Genomic DNA, 17,826 nt, shown 5'->3' with positions numbered 1-17,826 from the left:
CTTTCTGGTTGTCAGGTTACTTTCCAACTTTTTCTTGTTTATTGCTATTCCACACCTGTATGTCTAATGTTTTTTGGTGTTTATCAGGGGGAGGGGCGAGATATTGAGTGAAATAAGTTTGACATACCGAAATTTTGCTTAGGTTTTGAAAACCATAAAAATCTTGTTTAGAAAAATTTTTGCTCTTTCATAACTGTCGAGGTTGCCCACCTTCAGAAATCGTGTACATCATTTTGTGTAGAATGGATTTCTCGGCATTATTTGAAAAACGATCAGAAATTAATTAATTTTTTCAACTGAAAGTAAGGAGTGACATTAAAACTTAAAACGAACAAAAATTATTCTGTATGTGAGGGTGCTGCCCCCCTCCCCTCAAAAAATTAAAAATATCATTGCTGTGTTGCTTCTGCATTGAATTTAAATTAAAAACGGACAAAGATTAATATAAAAACAAAGTTTTGTGAGGGAATTAAAGAGCAGAGTTGAAATTTAAAACTAACAAAATTATTGCTTCGATTTATCTAACTCATATCAATAAAGCTAGTACAAATAAACCAAATAATCATAACTCCCTATGTTTGTAGGATTATAGAAAACCAGCGCTTTGCAAAAACACAAAACAATATAGGAGTTTTGGTACAGTAAAAATAAACCGATTAAAGCCACTTTTTACAGTATACAAATAAAGCATTTTTTAGTAATACTAAAGTGCATTTCTTACAATTTAAGATTATTTATTACTCACTATTGGTATTATAGCTGGTGAGACCAAAATGTTACCTGATAAATCAATCCAATATTTCTGTATGTTGTCAGTGATTTTGCGGTTATTAAAAAAGTATTTATTTTTATGCTTATGTTTTTAAGATAATTTTATTTGTATACTGAAAAATATTGATATCACAGCGGTGTAAAACTGAAAAGCTTGATAGATTAGTTTGTTGTTGTCAAGCTACATACTCACTTTCAACATTCTTGTTTTTTTATACTTGGTTTCTGTATTTCAGTAAAGAACTAGTTTTATATAATACTAAAAACACAGGGAAATATGATTATTTGGTTTATTTTGTACTAGCTTTGTTGATATATGTTAGATAGACTGTAAAGCAATGATTTTTGTTCGTTTTAAGTTTCAACTTCGCTCTTTACTTTCCTCAAAAAACTTTGTTTTTTAAATTAATCTAATTTAGATTAGATTACCATTAGCTAATTCAATCTAATTTAATTTAATCTAATTAATTTAGATTACCATTCCTGAATCAGCTATAAATGGCAAGTTTTTCTTACTGGCCTATTTTTTAAATCGCTTCTATTTTATATTTTTGGTTACTATGGGCCGTAGCTCGCTCCTTACTAGGTTGCAGCTGTTGCTGCAACCACGGTTTGAATGGACAGTTAGCGGTTTTCTTCTAAACCCTGCAGAGAGGCGTTTTGATGACCTCCCTGGTGTAAAGTTTTTCTCAGATATTGGGACATCATTTTTAGTCATTCATTTATGACATCATAATTCAAATTGAATTGCGCGAATCACCAGTTGAAGTAAAAAGCAATCCCTGAGTTATCACTTGGCATCCTAAGTCTAAGGGTGATTGTCCTAAATTAGGGGTGGTATAAAACCCTAATTTTCGGTATATTGTGGGGAGAATCACCCTGCTATAGATAATACAACTAAGGGAGAAATTAGCAGCCCCGTCAAATCGTATACTGTTACAACAAGAACTGTAGCAGATGCCGTTTCAAAAAGAAAAAGGTGGTAGATCTTGTGATTTATATTCTTTCAATGTAGCGTAGTAGTATTTTTCTTCCCCTGGCCACTTCATATAGAAGGCCTTGCCCTTACGCTAAAGTCTAACTTTTTCTCCCGATTCTTTAAGAACGACTCCTGAGATACAAGGGTTGTTTAATTAGAACAATAAGAAGCTTTTTTAAGAGTACTAAAAACTATAGCACGAAGAGAGAGGTATTACAAAGGCCGCAACCCTCCTATATACGGAATAATTTCTGTTCGTTTTGAGTTTTAATGTTGCTCCTTACTTTCAGTTGATTTTTTTTTTTAATTTCAATTGAAGAAAAACATCCGTTGTTCTTGCTGAACAGGATGGACAAAATCAAATAAGAGAAGTGGTGAAGAGAAAAAAAAACGGGGAAAAAAGAGACTGTTCATTGAATTGTGGTATAATTTACAGGTAAAGCAAAGCGATATTATGACCGTTCATTGAATTGTGGCCTGTAATTTTTATACTATCATCTACAGGTGAAGCAAAGGAATATCACGACAGTTCATTGATTTGTGGTCTGTAGTTTGTATAGTTTCATTTACAGGTGAAGCAAGGCGATATTATGACCGTTCTTTGAATTGTGGCCTGTAATTTTTATACTATCATCTACAGGTGAAGCAAAGGAATATCACGACAGTTCATTGATTTGTGGTCTGTAGTTTGTATAGTTTCATTTACAGGTGAAGCAAGGCGATATTATGACCGTTCTTTGAATTGTGGCCTGTAATTTTTATACTATCATCTACAGGTGAAGCAAAGGAATATCATGACAGTTCATTGATTTGTGGTCTGTAGTTTGTATAGTTTCATTTACAGGTGAAGCAAGGCGATATTATGACCGTTCTTTGAATTGTGGCCTGTAATTTTTATGCTATAATCTACAGGTGAAGCAAAGGACTATCACGACCGTTCATTGAATCGTGGTCTATAATTTGTACAGTATTATTTACAGGCGAAGCAAAGCGACAATATGACCGTTCATCAGTTGTGGCCTGGAATTTGTATTGTATAATTTACAGGTGAAGCAAAGCGATATTATGACCGTTCATTGAACTGTGGCCTGTAGTATTATGACCATTCATTGAATTGTGGTCTGTAGTTTGTATATTATAATTTACAGGTGAAGCAAAGTATTGTTACGACCATTCATTGAATTGTGGTCTGTAGTTTGTACGCAAACCCCCAAAAAAAGAAGAACTATAGGGAATTTGTTCTTGTTTGCACAGTATTGTATTATTTACCGGTGAAAAAAAGGAAATTGTGACCGTTCATTGATTTGTGGCCTGTAGTATAATTTACAGGTGAAGCAAAGTAATATCACGACAATTCATTGAATATGGGCCTGTAATTTGTAAAATATTATTTACAGGTGAAGCAAAGCAATTTTATGACCGTTCCTTGAATTGCGTCCTGTAATCTGTACATTATAATTTAAGGTGAAGCAAAGTAAACTCACGACCGTTCATTGAATTGTGGTCTGTAGTTTGTTCAGTATTATTTACAGGTTAAGCAAAATGATATTATGACCGTTCAATGAATTATGGCCTGGAATTTGTATTGCATAATTTACAGATGAAGCAAAGTAATATCATGACCGTTCATTGAATTGTGGTCTTAAGTTTGTATGATATTATTTACAGGTGAAACAACGCGATACTATGACCGTTCATTGAATTGTGACCTGTAGCATAATTTACAGGTGAAACAAAGTAATATCACGACAGTTCATTGAATTGTGGCCTGTGATTTTGTATAATATTATTTACAGGTGAAGCAAAGCAACATTATGACCATTCCTTGAATTGTAGCCTGTAATCTGTATAGTATAATTCACAGGTGAAGCAAAGTAAAATCACGACCTTTCATTGAATTGTGGTCTGTAGTTTGTACAGTGTTATTTACTGGTGAAGCGAAGCGACAATATAACCGTTCATTGAATTGTGGCATGTAATTTTTGTATTACAATCTGTAATTTGCATAGTATCATTTATAGGCTAAGCAAAGGGAAATTACGACCGTTCTTTGAATTGTGGCCTGTGGTTTGTATAGCATTATTTATAGATGAAGTAAAGCGAAATTATGACCGTTCCTTGAATTGTGGCCTGTAGTTTATATAGTATCATTTACAAGAGAAGCAAACCAATATTATGATCGTTCCTTGAATTGTGGCCTGTAATTTGTATAGTATAATTTACAGGCGAAACAAAGCGATATCACGACCGTTCATTGCATTGTGTCCTGTAGTTTGTGCAGTATTATTTAAAGGTGAAACAAAGCGATATTATGAATTTTCACCGAATTATGGCCTGCAGTTGGTATAGCATCATTTACAAGAGAAGCAAAGCGATATTATGACCTTTCATTGGATTGTAGTCTTTAATTTGTATAGGATCATTTATTGGTTAAGCAAAGCGAAATTGCGACCGTTCTTTGAATTGTGGCCTGTGCTTTGTGTACAAGAGAAGCAAACCAATATTATGACCGTTCCTTGAATTGTGGCCTACAATTTGTATAGTATAATTTATAGGCGAAGCAAAGCAATATCACGACCGTTCATTGCATTGTGTCCTGTAATTTGCGCAGTATTATTTAAAGGTGAAGCAAAGCGATATTATGAATGTTCACTGAATTATAGCCTGCAGTTGGTATAGCATCATTTACAAGAGAAGCAAAGCGATATTATGACCGTTCATTGGATTGTAGTCTTTAATTTGTATAGGATCATTTATGGGTTAAGCAAAGCGAAATTATGACTGTTTTTTAAATTGTGGCCTGTAATTTGTATGGCATTATTTATAGCTGAAGTAAAGCGAAATTATGACCGTTCCTCTAATTGTGGCCTGTATTTTGTATAGTATCATTTACAGGTGAAGCATAGCAATATTATAGCCTTTCATTCAATTTTGGCCTGTAGTTTGTCTAGCATCATTTACTGGTGAAGCAAAACGATATTATGAACGCTCATAGAATTGTGGGCTGTAATTTGTATAGTACCATTTACAGGTTAAGTAAAGCGATATTATGACCGTTCACAGAATTATGGTTTGTATTTTGTATAGTATCATTTACATGTAAAGTAAAGCGAAATTATGACGATTTGTTCAATTTTGGCTTATAGTTTGTACAGTGTTATTTACAGGTGAAGCAAAGCGATATTATGAACATGCATATAACTTGAAGAAGTGTATCCAGTTCTTCCTCAACGAGAGTTCCTTGCGCAGAGAAGGCCTTGACACAGTGGAACTTGACCTTGTTCATTATGCTAGTTTAAAATCTCTGGATCGCTCAGCAGCGCTTCGCCTTCTAAGAAAAAATTACTAGTAAGTTGTACCCTTATCATTAATTTCTTCATTAGTGTTAAATTAAAGGCCTAGGGTTGAATTGAATCAAATCAAAAAGTTGCTATTTTTGAGCTATTGTTTATCTACGTTAAGGTGCTGTTGCTGAAATCGTATTGGCCGTCATTTTTAAAGGTCAGTAGAACTGCTTAACTGCTTAGACTATGGGAAAGTAATAAGACCGGAGAATTAAGTCAGTCCAGAGGAAAACATTCACGCCATCTAGGGATTCCACTGGCACCCAAGAGTTTGAAAAATACTTTTTATCAAAAATGTATATTCCTTTTAATCTCTGTTTTCACCCCCCCCCCCCTACCTCTCCAGGATTAGTCGCATTAGTCGGATTAGTCGACAATTTCTATAAGCAGCTAGGTCGCCGGTACCCTTTGTTTTAAGGTATGTTTTGCTCAATGTTTTTTTGTTTTAATCTACAAAATGCAGATTAAGTCCTTGCCCCATCCCCCCGTTACATTTTCATGAATTGATGCCACGGAGCGATTCAACAAACGCTTATTATAAAACTGTATAAAATAGTAGTTGCGTTCAGTTTTGCTACATATTAGAGGGCATAGTTGAACAAAATTAATTAAGTTTTTTCTAAATGGAGGGGGGTGATATTGAGTAGAGTTTTAAGTTTAGTCTTGCCGGTATTTTTGCAATACGAATAACCCAGAAACCGGCCCATTTACTTTATCCCAGTTTTCAAATTTAGGACTTTTGGGTTTCGCCAACGGTAGGCTATTGATCAGCAACCCATTATTATTTATTATTATTGTTATATGCTATTTATTATTACTATTATTATTATATTTATTGTCCTAATTTGACTATCTGAATTGTCATACTAAAATTTCGGAAGTTTAATAAATAAAAACTAATGTTTATTGTGCTAAGGAGCAATACCACTGGTTTTCTAATTTCTTCTTCGATGTTCAGTGGTACTTGTTATTAGTGTGATGGTTCTTCGATACATCGAGATTTGCTTCAGTATAGAGATCATAGAACAGAGAAATAAAATTCCTCTGAAGTTAACAAAATTTTCGAAAATTTTTCTGAAAAAAAGTAGAATTCTTTTTTCTACTCTACTAAATCATATAATCAGGAGAAAAACAGCACTGCCTTATGTTCAAAGTAAACTTCTTAAGGATGTTCGATACCAAAAGTTTCATTTTGCGAGTCTTAGCCTCGGCTGACAGTCTCAAAGACAAAGGGCTCATTAGCGGGTTTTCTCAACACCGCATGGAGCTTCCAAAGTAATTCTGGTATAAATTGATGGGGGTTTTTAGATATGTCAACAGTTCAAAATGGTAATTTAAAACAAAGAAAACCTGTAGTCTTTTACTAATTGTTAAGCAAAGTGCTGTTTAATCAAAGTATGTGCATTATAAGTATGTATGTGTGTGTGCATCCCGTGTACATCCTATGTATATAGTATGTGCATCCTTTGTCCGTAAAGATTTTAATCGAGACAGTTAGCAAAACAGAGAACTTCCAAGGCTGTAAAATTATTGGATTGAGACTTCTTTTGAGTTGATTTCGATTGTTTTTTATGCAGGAATTCAAGAAAAATTTTGTTGGGACTCCTCATTCCTGAACTCTAAAAAGAAAATTCTGTTCCGTTTAATAGAATAAAAAGCTAAATTTACGCTTTCTAATGATTTAAGTTTCATTAAATCTGAATATCTCTATCTCTAACTCAAAACTGGAGAGGCTAATGGTTTTTCTAAAATTTCCGGGAAAGTATATGTAGGCTTTTAGTTTTCTGTCGTTTACTCAGATCTCTTATCTAAGCTATGCACGTTATGGTAATACCATTAAAAATCAACTCGTTCAATAATTTTTAGGGACACTGGATGCATATTATATAATGCTGTATTTCCATAGATTAGACAGCGTTTTTGGAAGGGGTGGTCAAATAAACTTTGAAGGGAGTCATTTGATTGGAAATTGAAAGTTCTAGTGTCCTTTTCACGATTTAAAACTGATCAGAAATTAACTAGCTGCCCTCCCACGCCTTTTTTTTCTCGTATCTGTGGCTTCTAATCTTAATTTGTAGACTTATCTACCAAGTATCCCAAATTATTTTTTTAACTCTTCAAAAACACCCTCCAAATGGCTGTCTTTACAATGGCTGCATATTATTTATGCTGTATTTACATTGGTTAGACAGCGTTTTGCTTAACAATTAGTAAGAGACTACAAGTTTTCTTTGTTTTAAACTACCATTTTTAACTGTTGACATATCTAAAAACCTCTATCAATTTATACCAGAATTGTTTCGGAAGCTCCATGTGGTGTTGAGAAAACCTGCTAATGGACCCTTAGTCTTTGAGACTGTCAGCCGACGCTAAGACTTGCAAAATGAAATTCTTGGTTTTGAACATCCTTAAGAAATTTACTTTTGAAGATAAGGTAATTCTGTTTTACTCCTGATTATACTATTTAGCAGAGTCGAAAAAAGTATTCTACTTTTTTTCCAGAAAAATTTTTGAAAATTTTGTTAACTTCAGAGGAATTATAATTTTCTGTCCTATGGTACCTATACTGACGGAAATCTCGAACTAAAATCACACTAGTAATAAGCAACATGCCGCTGACCATCGAAAAAAATTTACAAAATCTGTGGTGTTGCTGCTTAGCACTATAAAATTTAGCTTTTACATATTAAACCTCCCAAAGTTTAACATGACAATTCAGATAGTCAAATTTGGACATTAATTATAATAATAATAATAATAAATGATATGAAACAATAATAATAAATAATAATAGGTTGTTGATCAATAACTAACATTGGCCAAACTCAAAAGTCCTACATTTTAAAACTGGGATGAAGTAAATGGGCCGGTTTCAGAGTTATTCGAACGCAAAAATATCGGAAAGGCCAATCTTATATAATGCAGTTCCAAACTTAAAACTCTACTGTATATCATCCCCCCTCCATTTAGTAAAAACTGAATTAATTCTGTTTACATTATGCCCTCTGATATGTAGCAGAACTGAATGCAACTAATATTTTGTATAGTTTTATATAGTTTTATAATAAGCGTATGTTGAGTCGCTCGGTGGCGCCAATTCCTGAAAATGTAATTTGGGGGGGGGGCATGGATTTTCGCTGCAAAATTAAAACAAAAAACGTTGAGCAAACGTACCTTAAAACAGAGTGTAGCGGCGACCTAGCTACTTATGGAAATTGTCGAGAAATCCATCGACTAATCCTGAAAAGGGGAGTGAAAATAGAGAAAAAAGGGGAATATACCTTTTTGATAAAAAGGTATTCTTCAAAATCTTTGGTAAGAAAACTTTAATGAAATGAAATTTTAGTAAATCTTGATTTTTCTTTCATTGTAGCCCCATAATCATGGGATCGATTGTAGCCATATTTTATGCCCATTCAAGCTCATATATAGCCCGTTATAGCCATTTTTGGTACAGCTAATTGCATGATATACGGTTAGTCAAACGAGTTTTTAAGTCCATTTTAAGACAACTCTTCTTGAAAATGTTTAACAAATCTTCCTCAGCCTTTTAAAGTGCCCATGGTTAAGTAACATTCTTGACCATTGTAGCTTTTACTGTGCTATGCAAAAAATACGAAGTAAATACGTTTCTTTGATTCAAATATTTGGTTCAAACAGACCCTTTTTGAGCCAAAGACTGGTCTTAGCTCAAAAAATGGGCCTTTTCAATAGAGAAAAATGAAACTTTAGCGTAATGAACGAGGGATGAGTGAGTGGCAGCCCCCGTCAAATACTAATAGTTTCTTAGAACATCTAGTACTTTTTACTTTTAAGTTTACTTAGTACTTTTAAGAAAAAACTTGTTTCTATTAACAGAAAACTAATATCAAACTTTTTAATATTCAGAAAAATTTTGTTAGTAGGAACAAAAACGTGTTTCTATTAATATAAATGCTTTTAATCAAGAAAAAACAAATGTTATTATTACTCGTTACTATTAGAAAAAATGATTAATGTCAAGAAAAACTTGTTACCATTAAGAAAAACTTTTACTTTTATCGAAAAACTTGGTAATCTGAAAAAAAACTTCTTACTATTATGAGGAAGACATATTACCATTAAGAAAGAACTTTTGGCTATTAAGGAAAAGGTTTTTACCAACAACAAATTAATCCCCCATAGTTCCCGGGGGAGGTGCTACAAGTTACAAACTTTAACCAGTGTTTACATACAGTGATGGTTATTGGGAAGCCTACAGCCGTTATCAGGTTTTTTTGGTTGAGGGGGGAGGGGTTGAGGGGAGGGAGCTACGTTGAAGGATCTTTACTTGGAGGAATTTGTCATGGGGAAAAAATTCCATGAAGGGGGCGCAGGATTTTCTAGCATTATTAAAAAAAAAACTGAAAAAATAATAATGAAAAAGTTTTTCAACTGAAAGCAAGGAGCAGCATTAAAACTTAAAACAAACAGAAATTATTACGCATATGAGGGGCTTATCTCCTCCTAAATACCTCGCTCTTTCCGCTAAAGTACTTTTAGTAATTTCAACTTTTTATTCTACGGCCTTTGGCATTCTGGGGTCGTTCTTAAAGAATCGGTACAAAATTTAAGCTCTAGTGTAAAGAGCGAGGTATTGACGAAGGGGAAAACCCCCTCATATATGTAATAAAAATTTACAAATATAGAAGTTCGTTACGTAATATAATTTATAATTTACGTATATATATTACTAACAACAACGTTCGTAAAAAAAACACAACTAACAAGTTCTAGTTGCTTTTTTAAGTTACCAAAAATTGGAGGGCAACTAGGACTCCTCCCCCACCCCTTTTTTTTATCAAAATCGTCGGAACAAAAATATGAGAAAGTCATTTAGACAAAAAAAAATTAATATGCAAATTTCGTTTTAAGTATTCATGTGCGGTAAGCCAAAATCAAAACATGTATTAATTTAAAAACGTTCAGAAATTAAATAAAAAGTCAAGTTTTTTACACTGCAAGTAAGGAGCGACATTAAAACTTAAAACGAACAGAAAATATTCCATATATGAAAGGGGTTGTCCCCTCCTCAACGCCTCGCTCTTTACTTTAAAGTTTTCTATTGTTTTAAAAAGTAAAGTTGTGAGAAATAGTCAAACTATAGCGTAGTGTCTAAGACTATTGACACTTTAAAAAGTTCAGTGGACCACAATTAATCCCCTTTTCAAATATATTACTTCTTTGATTGATTCGAACTCTTCCACCAAAATTAAATTTCTTCTTTTTCACTTGCCTCGTTTCGTTGGAATATTATTCAAGAAGAATGTCAAGTGAATTGCTACTGCGATTAACTTCAACAGGACTAAGATTTGACACGGATCGCTGAGGACGTTGATCATAAACCAATTTGATTTCATCTAAATCTTGAATAAAAGTAACAGTATTTTTAACGTACTGAAAATTAAAAGCCAAATTGTTCTTATCAGTCGTTCAGTCCATGCCACCTTTTATTGGAATATGACTAGGATGGATTATTGTGTTGTATATCAATAAAACCCTTTTAACTGTGGATTAACAAATTCACTACCCCGAACTGTTTGATTTTTCTATAAGAATCTTTATCAAAGATAGATTCAAGGTCTCTATCAACTTCATCACCTCTCTTTGAAGTTAATGAAATGACATATACATAGCGATTAAAACCCTGATTACAAGTAAGGTATACTTGCGCGGGCTAATTTGACGTCTTTGAATCTCGTAGAGATTCAAAAGATCCACTTTTAATATATGCATTGGGAAAAAGGCTTTAGTTTTTCGATAATGGCTATCGCGAACTATATGATGTCGATGAAGAGTGTACCTGGGTTCATTCTGTAAATACTTTGTCGCTAGCTTTTTTGAACTCTAGCGACTCGGGTAATTCCCGAATGGGAATTACCCATTTTGAACATAAACGCGGTACGAAGTGTCTGCTACCCGTTAGCTTACTAATAGGTGATGCACTGATGTTGAGACGCCTTCTTTTGTTACCTATTAAATTATCGCCCCCACTTGGCGTGCTAGCATTTTCCGAAAACGATTTACAGACAACTTCTGATATTTCTACATATTCCCTTTATCGATTTAAAATATCCAATAAAGCTTTTTTCCCTTGCAGACATTTTGGTGCACACAGTACACCTTCGCACCTGGAAGCACACAATTGGATATCAAATCGATCCCCGTATCGGATTTGAAAAAGCAACTTATTTGAGGCCTGATGCCTCGTTAGCTCCAGGTGAATGGACTCATCCCGGTTGGTGTAATTCATTCGAGAGCTAATGTGCGTACCATTTTCCGAATCGTCCAACACATTATCTGTTTTAGCTTTCAACAGGAGTGAATCAATTTCTTCCTAATACACTTGAACTTGCCCTTTCCCCGACCATTGGAGCTTACACACTTTGCACTAAAAAAGCTCCGCCATGAATTTCTGGGAAATTTCTAAAATTGCACTGCCGGTGGCAATTTTTTATTTAAAATTACACTTATTTTTTATGCAAAAGAACCATATAGGAGTTTATGATGCGAACAATGTTCAATTCGACTCGGCAATGATTCGGGCACTTACTTTTGGTTCGGTTACAACGTCACAGCGACTCCTATAATGCACACTCGCACATATCACCAAAGTATGAATCTAAAATAAGCTTAAATATCTATTTTTCAAACTTCGTTTTTGCCTCAGAGTATTTACCGACAAATGTTCCAATAAGGTGCAATATATGTCTTTTGATCAAATTGGAGAGCTCTATGAATTTTTTTGACCTTGTAACCGTTGTCCAGCATCCATCATCAAAGAACGAGATGTAGGTACAACAATATTCTATTTCGGATGGAAGTCGTCAATAACCTTTTGTTTTGAAGGTGTCCAGTGCATACCAGTAGGGACTCAGTGAATCCCAAGGCACCGATCTGTTTATGCATGGGAAAACAAAATAGTTTACCAAGTCATGTAGCTCCACTGGTATTTCACCGTCAATTTTGAAAAACCATCCTTGCGGTCTATTCTCCCCAACATTGGCAATGTCGAGAAAACTTGGATCACAAAGATTGTCCAGTCATTTGTTATTCCCACACCGCAAAGAGTAGTGATACATGTCTGACGGGTAAACGGGGTTCATATCAAGAAAAACTGCATTAAAATTTTCACCGGTGCATTATCCAGTCGGATTGGCTTCCAGGATACGATATCCGTGAAAAACATACCCACCCCGCATGGATCTTTACAGATAAAACAAGTACCTTACACCTCGGTTATAAGACCTATATGCTTTTAACTGATTTTAAGAATTAAATCCATCATCAGATGAGGAGTTGAAAAATAATACAGCAAATCCAACTCAAATTCCTGAAAGGTATTGTCCGTGTTTTTACAGAAATTATCCCATCTTGTCAATACATTACCTTCCAGGTAGGTTTTACAGTAATCTTCCCAATTTTTACACCCTCCCTTGGCACAAACTTGTGAAGCAAATTCATAGTCGATAGTAGTACAGTGACGATCGTGAAGTGAATCATAAAACGCTTAGATGGGTGGCAAATTTTCTTCATATATCTTCGAGGCAGAGTTGTAGTACTCATACGGGTATATGCCCTTAAATGTTAGTAAATCAAACAATTTATCATCTGGAAAGCGCACTATACTTGAATCAATTGACTTAGATTTTCGAGGCGATAACTATAGGAATCTAGAAAACTAATTTTATTCAAGTACATATTATTATTTTCAACTGTTTTTCATTTAAATTCTAAGAGCAGCAATTTTTCAGATTATTTTGGTATGATTTTATGTGAAAAACATCCATCTACCCAAGCGCAATCTACCACTCCATTTCTGCAAACTTGCCAACGTTGGTAATATGAATTGCAAATCATAATCGGAATTTTGCATGTAAATCGGTATAAAGTACTGCTGTTTAACACTTAAATTACAAGATTTATTTGCCACCTCCGACGGTTATTCTCCCCCATAAAATAGGATTGCTTATATGATTATGGTCATGGATTGACATTTCCCCACTAACCTCAACAAATTCTTCTTACGCAATTAGCACATATCTTTATTTCCAATTGCCAACTCGTATTCTGGTGATAGAGTTATTAAATGGTTTACGTTGTGCTGCCGTGAAATTGGCTTATTAGCTGTTTTAAGAAGTAAAACCGTTGCTGTGCCTACACAAACCTCCTTACCCAATGTCGCGTAAGCCTCTAACAATTGTTTGGTGTTACTCGAGTCTCTTTGAGCATGGCCGTAACAGACTACAATGGCTTCATGTTCTTTAACAGGATTCGAGTTTGATGGATCATACACATCCACGAGTTTAGGTTCAATGTCTTAAGCTACCTTTTCGCTCTGCGGGAGTGAATTTTGAAAATTCTCGAAATGTTAAAAACGTAAAAAACAGTCTCCACAGACTGCTATCCATGACGCTTACTGTGCCACAAGTGATGTTCCAGTTTTAATTCTGTATGGAAACCTGAAAGACACATTGGACAATAGTAGTAAGTACGCCCATGCCCCTTTTCACCTTCACTTAAAATCCGACTAGTGTCGGGGATAGGAAAAAATGTCTAATTGCATCAGGTTCACTGATAGGCTCGTAGAGAAGCAATACCCAGTGTTTCACCTATTCAGTGGACGAAGCCGTCACTGAATATAATACTCCCTTTTTATCTTTTAGTCTACCCTCTTCATACTCTATATCGTACTGTAACACTGAAACCCCGATCTCTTAATGTTGGCCCGCTCAAAAATGTCAATCCTCTTAAGTGTGACAGAATATTGCCCTTTTAAATATTTAAAATCTACTCTGGGAAACTCTGACCCCTCCCCATCCCCATTAACCGCCAAATCATCCAAATTTGTTTATTGACATCATCTATCAATGTTATATTCCTTGTGACAAGGGCTGTATACTTGAAGCACTAATCTCTATTTAAACAAAAGCGATGTACACCTTTACAACCCCTTAAATCTGCATTTTATTTTGCCCCCTCCCCCCTCTCTTGCCTCTTAAACCAAATTCCTTTTTAAATTGTATTACATTGACATCTAAAATGTCAATAATAAAAACTACTGACCCGCTCCCATTTTCATTATGATTCTCCACCCTATTAAAAATTCTACCCACCCAATCTGAAAAACACCCTCAAAGTTATGCAAGTCTGGCTGAAGCATCTGCATTTCCGTTTGTTGTTAATGCGAGCACATATCGCGCATTAATTTTAAAAAAAGTAAGCGATGGATGCTTTAACACAGTCCCTACCTCCCCCTTTCGAATCTTTTTTCAAGAAAGACCTGAATCTTGCCGACACATGAGGGCAACATGTCAACTGGGTTAATGATAACAATACCACTTGTAATTTGTTGAAAGGGTCTCCAAACTCAGCTCTAAAAATATAAATATTGTGCAAAGCAGAATCAGATTAGTAGAACTCGGGTAATATAGGGCGTGAACCACTTCCACTTTGTCTTGCTTCCCCCACATCACTGTCGCTGTGAGGGATGAGCAGATGCACCTCTAGCAGCCTCTCGAGGTCTTTAGATGGTAATTGCACTAACAAATAATCTAAAAATTCTGTAACGGGCCGAGATCCCTCACAAACGCGTCTAAATCAAAGTTAGGGGAAGGTTGACTAATAGGGCTAACCTTCGCACTAAAATCATCATCGCGTTCACTTTTCTCTTGCGTCGTACATGTATTGTCATGAAATTGCGATGGTGGCGTAGGTATTTAAACCGAGATGATAATATGAGCTTATTACCTCACGGAAACACTTTTGATTTCATTCTGAAAATAATTTATATTAGGCTGAAAAAAAATACAATATTTATCTAAAAAAATTTTGAGAGGGCAAAATAATCCTTCGGATATGCTGAGACCAGACTACCACCTAAATGTATAATGACCATATAGTATTCCATACACGGACCAAAAGTGACCTTTCGGATATATTGAGGCCATACTACCACCTAAAGGTGTAATGAAAAGGAATTATTCCATATATAGACCCAAATTGAGTTTTCGCTTTAGATGACCCCATACTACCGGCCAAGAATTTAACAGCCAGAAATTACCCCGCACATCGAGGTAAGTTTCCCCCTTTATGCCTCAGCTATCACAAAATCTCCCCATTGAAATTATGATTCTTCAAATAAATACGGAGGGGGAGAACGTGTCCATTGTCGGGGTGTTGGTCGCTCTGTTCTTAATGAAATTGGTCAGCAAATCGTCAATTAACGATTTTAAAGCTATAAAAAGAATGTATATTAAGCTGAAAAAATGTATTATTAAGTTGAAAAGAAACCTATTATTTTTCCTAGGATTAGGGTCCTCAAGTCCCTCTTTTAGAGGCATTAAACAAGGCCCCCTTTTAACACTAAAATACTGCTGGGTAAGTCACATAGTTAGGCTTCTTTGAAAAACAACAAGGGCGAAATTTTAAGTTCATATACCCTTAGAAAGTAAGATTGGTGAACGAAAATATTTTTAGGTGGATCTAAAACATCTTATTTGTATTGTGAAATAGTTTTTTTTTATCATGAAAATATATTAGGTTAAAAAAACCTTTTTAAGAAATATCAATGAATGTCAATAATTTTACTTAATATCGGACTGTTAACATCACCATGGTTGGAGGGTGAAGGGGCCGTGGCAACGTCACTGTCATGAGACTGGGAAAAGGTCTTGCACTCTCCCCTTGCATGCTGGGAACAGAGGGCCCTCTATCATGACCTTGTAGTGCGGACGCGTTCTCCTTGCTTTGTTGTGGGACCGTGGAAGATCTGGCATCTTCACCATGGGGATATTTTTACAATTAAGTAATCACGTTCTCGTTGCTATCGCATGCCGCTGCCCTAATTGAGGGAGGGGTTATTGGTCAGTTTTTTCCTTAAATAGAAGTAAAATTTGAGTTTTTCATAAAGTACAAAAATACATGTTATTTGATCATTGAAAAAAGTTCGAAATTAGTTTTTATAATAAGGATTTTTATGGTTAAAATAGATGGAAATATGTGAGCCTTTAAGAACCATGAAGTTTAGCTTTCAGAAATATCCCTATTGCCCCCTACCCACCTTAACGGGGCCCACACGTAGGGGCAAATATTAGCAAATGATGTGTAACCCGGGGTTAGCGAGGAGAATTTAAATTTAAATTGGGATTAAAGGCGTCTCCTCCTCAACCTTAGTAAGGGGGTTACGAAAAAAACGGGATATCTGACGAATAATGTGTATTAACAAATATCGCGATCCATAAATCTTTTTTGTGTTTTTAGTTTTACTATAATACAGTAAATGAAAAAAAATTCTTCTCACTTGAGCTGCAAAAGTTTTATGCAATAGTGTTTAAATGTAATAAGCAAAACATTCCGAAATAGGAATGAATTTCTAGTTTCAACATAGCACCTCTTTTTAAATTCGGTTTTAATAATTTGATTGCAACCAAATTCATGACTTAAAAATGATTGTATAACCCCTATGTAGGTGAAGAGCGGCTTCACATAAAAATTCACTAAAATGTTCCTTGCCCAATTTCCACGTTAAAAATTCGCTAAAAATACAATCAATACAGCCATCGTCTTTTCATTTTAGTGAAAATAATGTGCTTTTCTTTCTTTGAAAACTGTTTCTTTCTCACAATTACCTTTCCGATGGACCTTAACAGACAAAACAGATGCTATAAAGCAAGTGTTTTCACCTCAACCCTTATGCCAGATGAAACCTGCTCTCAGAAACTAACCCTCAACCCGACGGTGGGGCATCATTAAAGGTTACGGAATTATCTGACGGCTGTTAATCGTACTCCTGTCAGAATAGACTTCAATTAGCGGAAAAGCATATTGAAAATGCAGACGAGAAAAAGGATATATTTTGATGTGATAAAAACTAGATTAATTTATCAGTGATGTAGGTATGTAATGGGAGGGGGCAGGGTTTTATTTGATCAAATATAGGGACTTATAGTAGGTCTTTTTTGGGTATAATCTCGCCTCTTTTTGTTGGGGGGCAGCATATAGCATATAGGCAGAAATCCAGTTCTTTTTCAAAATTCTAGAAACATCCATTTTAGAAAATAAAGTTGTATCTTCAAAATATAGTATGAGACTAATGAAATTGCTCGTTCAATACCCGGTTTTATACCACCGAGAACAATAGAAAATTACCCACCCTTGCTAGAAGAACAACAAGCTTTTTTCCCTAGAAAATCAATAATCGTCTATACTTTATAACAGTTCACCCCCCTGTTCATGGAGTTAGCAGGAAAATCCTTTGTTTGCAGTCAACAAAAGCCTCCGTGTGTATGAAGCATAAAAATATGGGTTATCATCAATGTGAACCATGTCCCTTCTTGGGGCCCCAAAGAGAATACTCTTTCTATTACGTAGCTGCCATCTGCATCTTTTAAAAAACACTCCTATTACATAACAAACACCTGCTTCTTGAGGAAGTTTTTAAAACAAGTGCTGGGACCGGTATTTGAAGGGATATTGTCGTCGGAATAATTATGCTATCACTGCTCTGACTGTAGACTGTTAAGCATCTTCTATCTTGAGTGTTCTTGCAACTATTAACATATTAAAGATATTATGTTAATTGAGATTATATTTTGACTTACTGAAAACTATTAAACATTTTCTATTTTGAAAGTTCTTACAATTTATAACATATTAAAAGCCGTTTCAACATTTATTTACTTCTTTAATATTACGTTAATACCACTAATGAGA

At 34.9% G+C, this 17,826-nt stretch overlaps 1 protein-coding gene across 1 annotated transcript in view; it reads left to right on the top strand.

The window, feature by feature from the left end:
* The window catches only part of LOC136033237 (protein FAM91A1-like), a 187,186-nt gene that overhangs the window by 142,965 nt on the left and 26,395 nt on the right, over positions 1-17,826 (top strand). Inside the window, exon 9 of the mRNA XM_065713951.1 lies at positions 4,918-5,098. Within this exon, the coding sequence (XP_065570023.1) occupies positions 4,918-5,098 (181 nt within the window). The remainder of the gene's footprint in view (positions 1-4,917; positions 5,099-17,826) is intronic.

This window comes from Artemia franciscana, chromosome 11 (assembly GCF_032884065.1).
Source record: "Artemia franciscana chromosome 11, ASM3288406v1, whole genome shotgun sequence".
Taxonomy (NCBI): domain Eukaryota; kingdom Metazoa; phylum Arthropoda; class Branchiopoda; order Anostraca; family Artemiidae; genus Artemia; species Artemia franciscana.
This window is presented reverse-complemented; position numbering and strand designations above follow the sequence as displayed.